The following is a 1,696-nucleotide window of genomic DNA, read 5'->3' on the forward strand; positions in this document are numbered from 1 at the left end:
ACCCCACCCCACCCCACCCCACCCCATCCCATCCCGTCCCATCCCCAGGGGTAACGATTGGCTCCCACCCCCGCTGACGGTGCCGCTCTCACCCGGTGTCTGCTGCTCGGCCCCGTGCCGGGTGCGGGAGCTCAGGGAGCAGGCGGGGGCCGTGGGGAACGCGACCCTCCCGGCGCGCTCCGGCCAGTACCGGGCTGCGGGGGGAGCCTGCCCCGCCGCGCCCATGGAGGGGCCGGGGGGGTCTCACCTGGGCCGGGGCTGCTGAAGGGCCGCGGCTCCCGCGGGCGCTGCCGATGGAGCAGGCGGGGGCCCGGCGGCAGCGGGTACCGGGGCCGGGAGCGCTCCTGCGGCCGCGCCTGCACCCGCAGCCCGCAGCTGAGCGCGGGGCGCGCTCCCGGGACCGGTCGTGCTCGCGGAAACCTGCGGGGCCGGCACGGGGGCGGTGGCGGGACCCCAAGCACCGCAACCCCACAGCCCCCCCCCCACACCACGGACCCCCCGCATCCCCCCGCTCCCCACATCCCCTTCAGCCCCCGCAGCCGCACTCACCGACGCCGCTCGGGAGCCCGTACTTGGGGCCGGGGCTCGTGTAGAGGGCGGCGATGGGGCCCCGCGGGCGGTGGGGCCTCCAGCTGCACACCCAGGGGCCGTCCGACATGGGGGACACTGCGCGGCCGCGCCTGCACCCGCACCTGAGTCCAGGCGGGGGCGCGCTCCCGGGACGTGGAAACCTGCGGGGGGACACACTGCGGGACACGGGACACGGCACCGAGACACGCCCATCCTGCGGGACAGACCGGCACCGGATCCTGCGGGACACGGGACACGGCACCAGAGCCGCGGGACCGCATCCTGGGACACGGACACACCAGAGCCTGCGGGACAGGGGACACGGTACCGCGGGACACGGGACCTCCAGAGCCTGCGGGACACGGGACACGGCACCAGAGCCTGCGGGACACGGGACACGGCACCGCATCCTGCGGGACACGGGACACGGCACCGGATCCTGCGGGACACGGGACACGGCACCGGATCCTGCGGGACACGGGACACGGCACCAGAGCCTGCGGGACACGGGACACGGCACCAGAGCCTGCGGGACACGGGTGCCTCTCACAGGCAGGGACACGAGGCTCTGCAGCCCCGCAACAGCGGCAGCGGTTGGCACCAGCACCTTGTCACTGGTATCACGATGGATGGGAGTTCTGGGATCCTGCAGCCCCTGGAATCCCCCTTTACACCCAGCACCCCATGGACACAGACCCCAGGACACTATGGATACAGCCCCCAGCACCCCATGGATGCACCCCGATACCAGGGGTCCCCCATCATGGGTGCATGTCCCTCTGCAGCCCCTCACCCTGCACAGTCCAGCTTCAGCCTCTCTCCTCCCCCGGTTACCGGGGCACCGGCACAACAAAACACTGGGCAGCACGGGGCAGGGTGAGGGTTAGAAGGACACGGGGACATAGGACATGGGTCCTATACATGGGTATGGGACCTGGCAATGTATGTGGGGAGGAGGAGAAAATCAGGCTGAGAACATTAGGGCTGTTCAGCCTGGAGAAGAGAAGCTGCGTGGAGACCTCAGAGCAGCTTCCAGTATCTGAAGGGGGCTACAAGGATGCTGGGGAGGGACTCTTCATCAGGGACTGTAGTGACAGGACAAGGGGTGATGGGTTCAGACTGAAAC

The 1,696-nt window shown here is 70.5% G+C and overlaps 1 protein-coding gene across 1 annotated transcript; it reads right to left on the minus strand.

The window, feature by feature from the left end:
• Window positions 1–68: 68 nt before the first annotated feature.
• Window positions 69–669, minus strand: CIMAP1B (ciliary microtubule associated protein 1B; the record flags this gene model as incomplete). Its single annotated transcript, XM_062625303.1, is given in 4 exon segments — window positions 69–194; window positions 248–388; window positions 391–420; window positions 550–669. Coding segments are annotated over 4 exon segments (406 nt in total), but the record flags the coding sequence as incomplete, so codon positions are not given.
• Window positions 670–1,696: the final 1,027 nt, after the last annotated feature.

Source organism: Pezoporus occidentalis, unplaced genomic scaffold, assembly GCF_034315485.1.
Source record: "Pezoporus occidentalis ecotype Australia unplaced genomic scaffold, CSIRO_AGI_Poc_V1 ctg279, whole genome shotgun sequence".
Classification (NCBI taxonomy): Eukaryota; Metazoa; Chordata; class Aves; order Psittaciformes; family Psittacidae; genus Pezoporus; species Pezoporus occidentalis.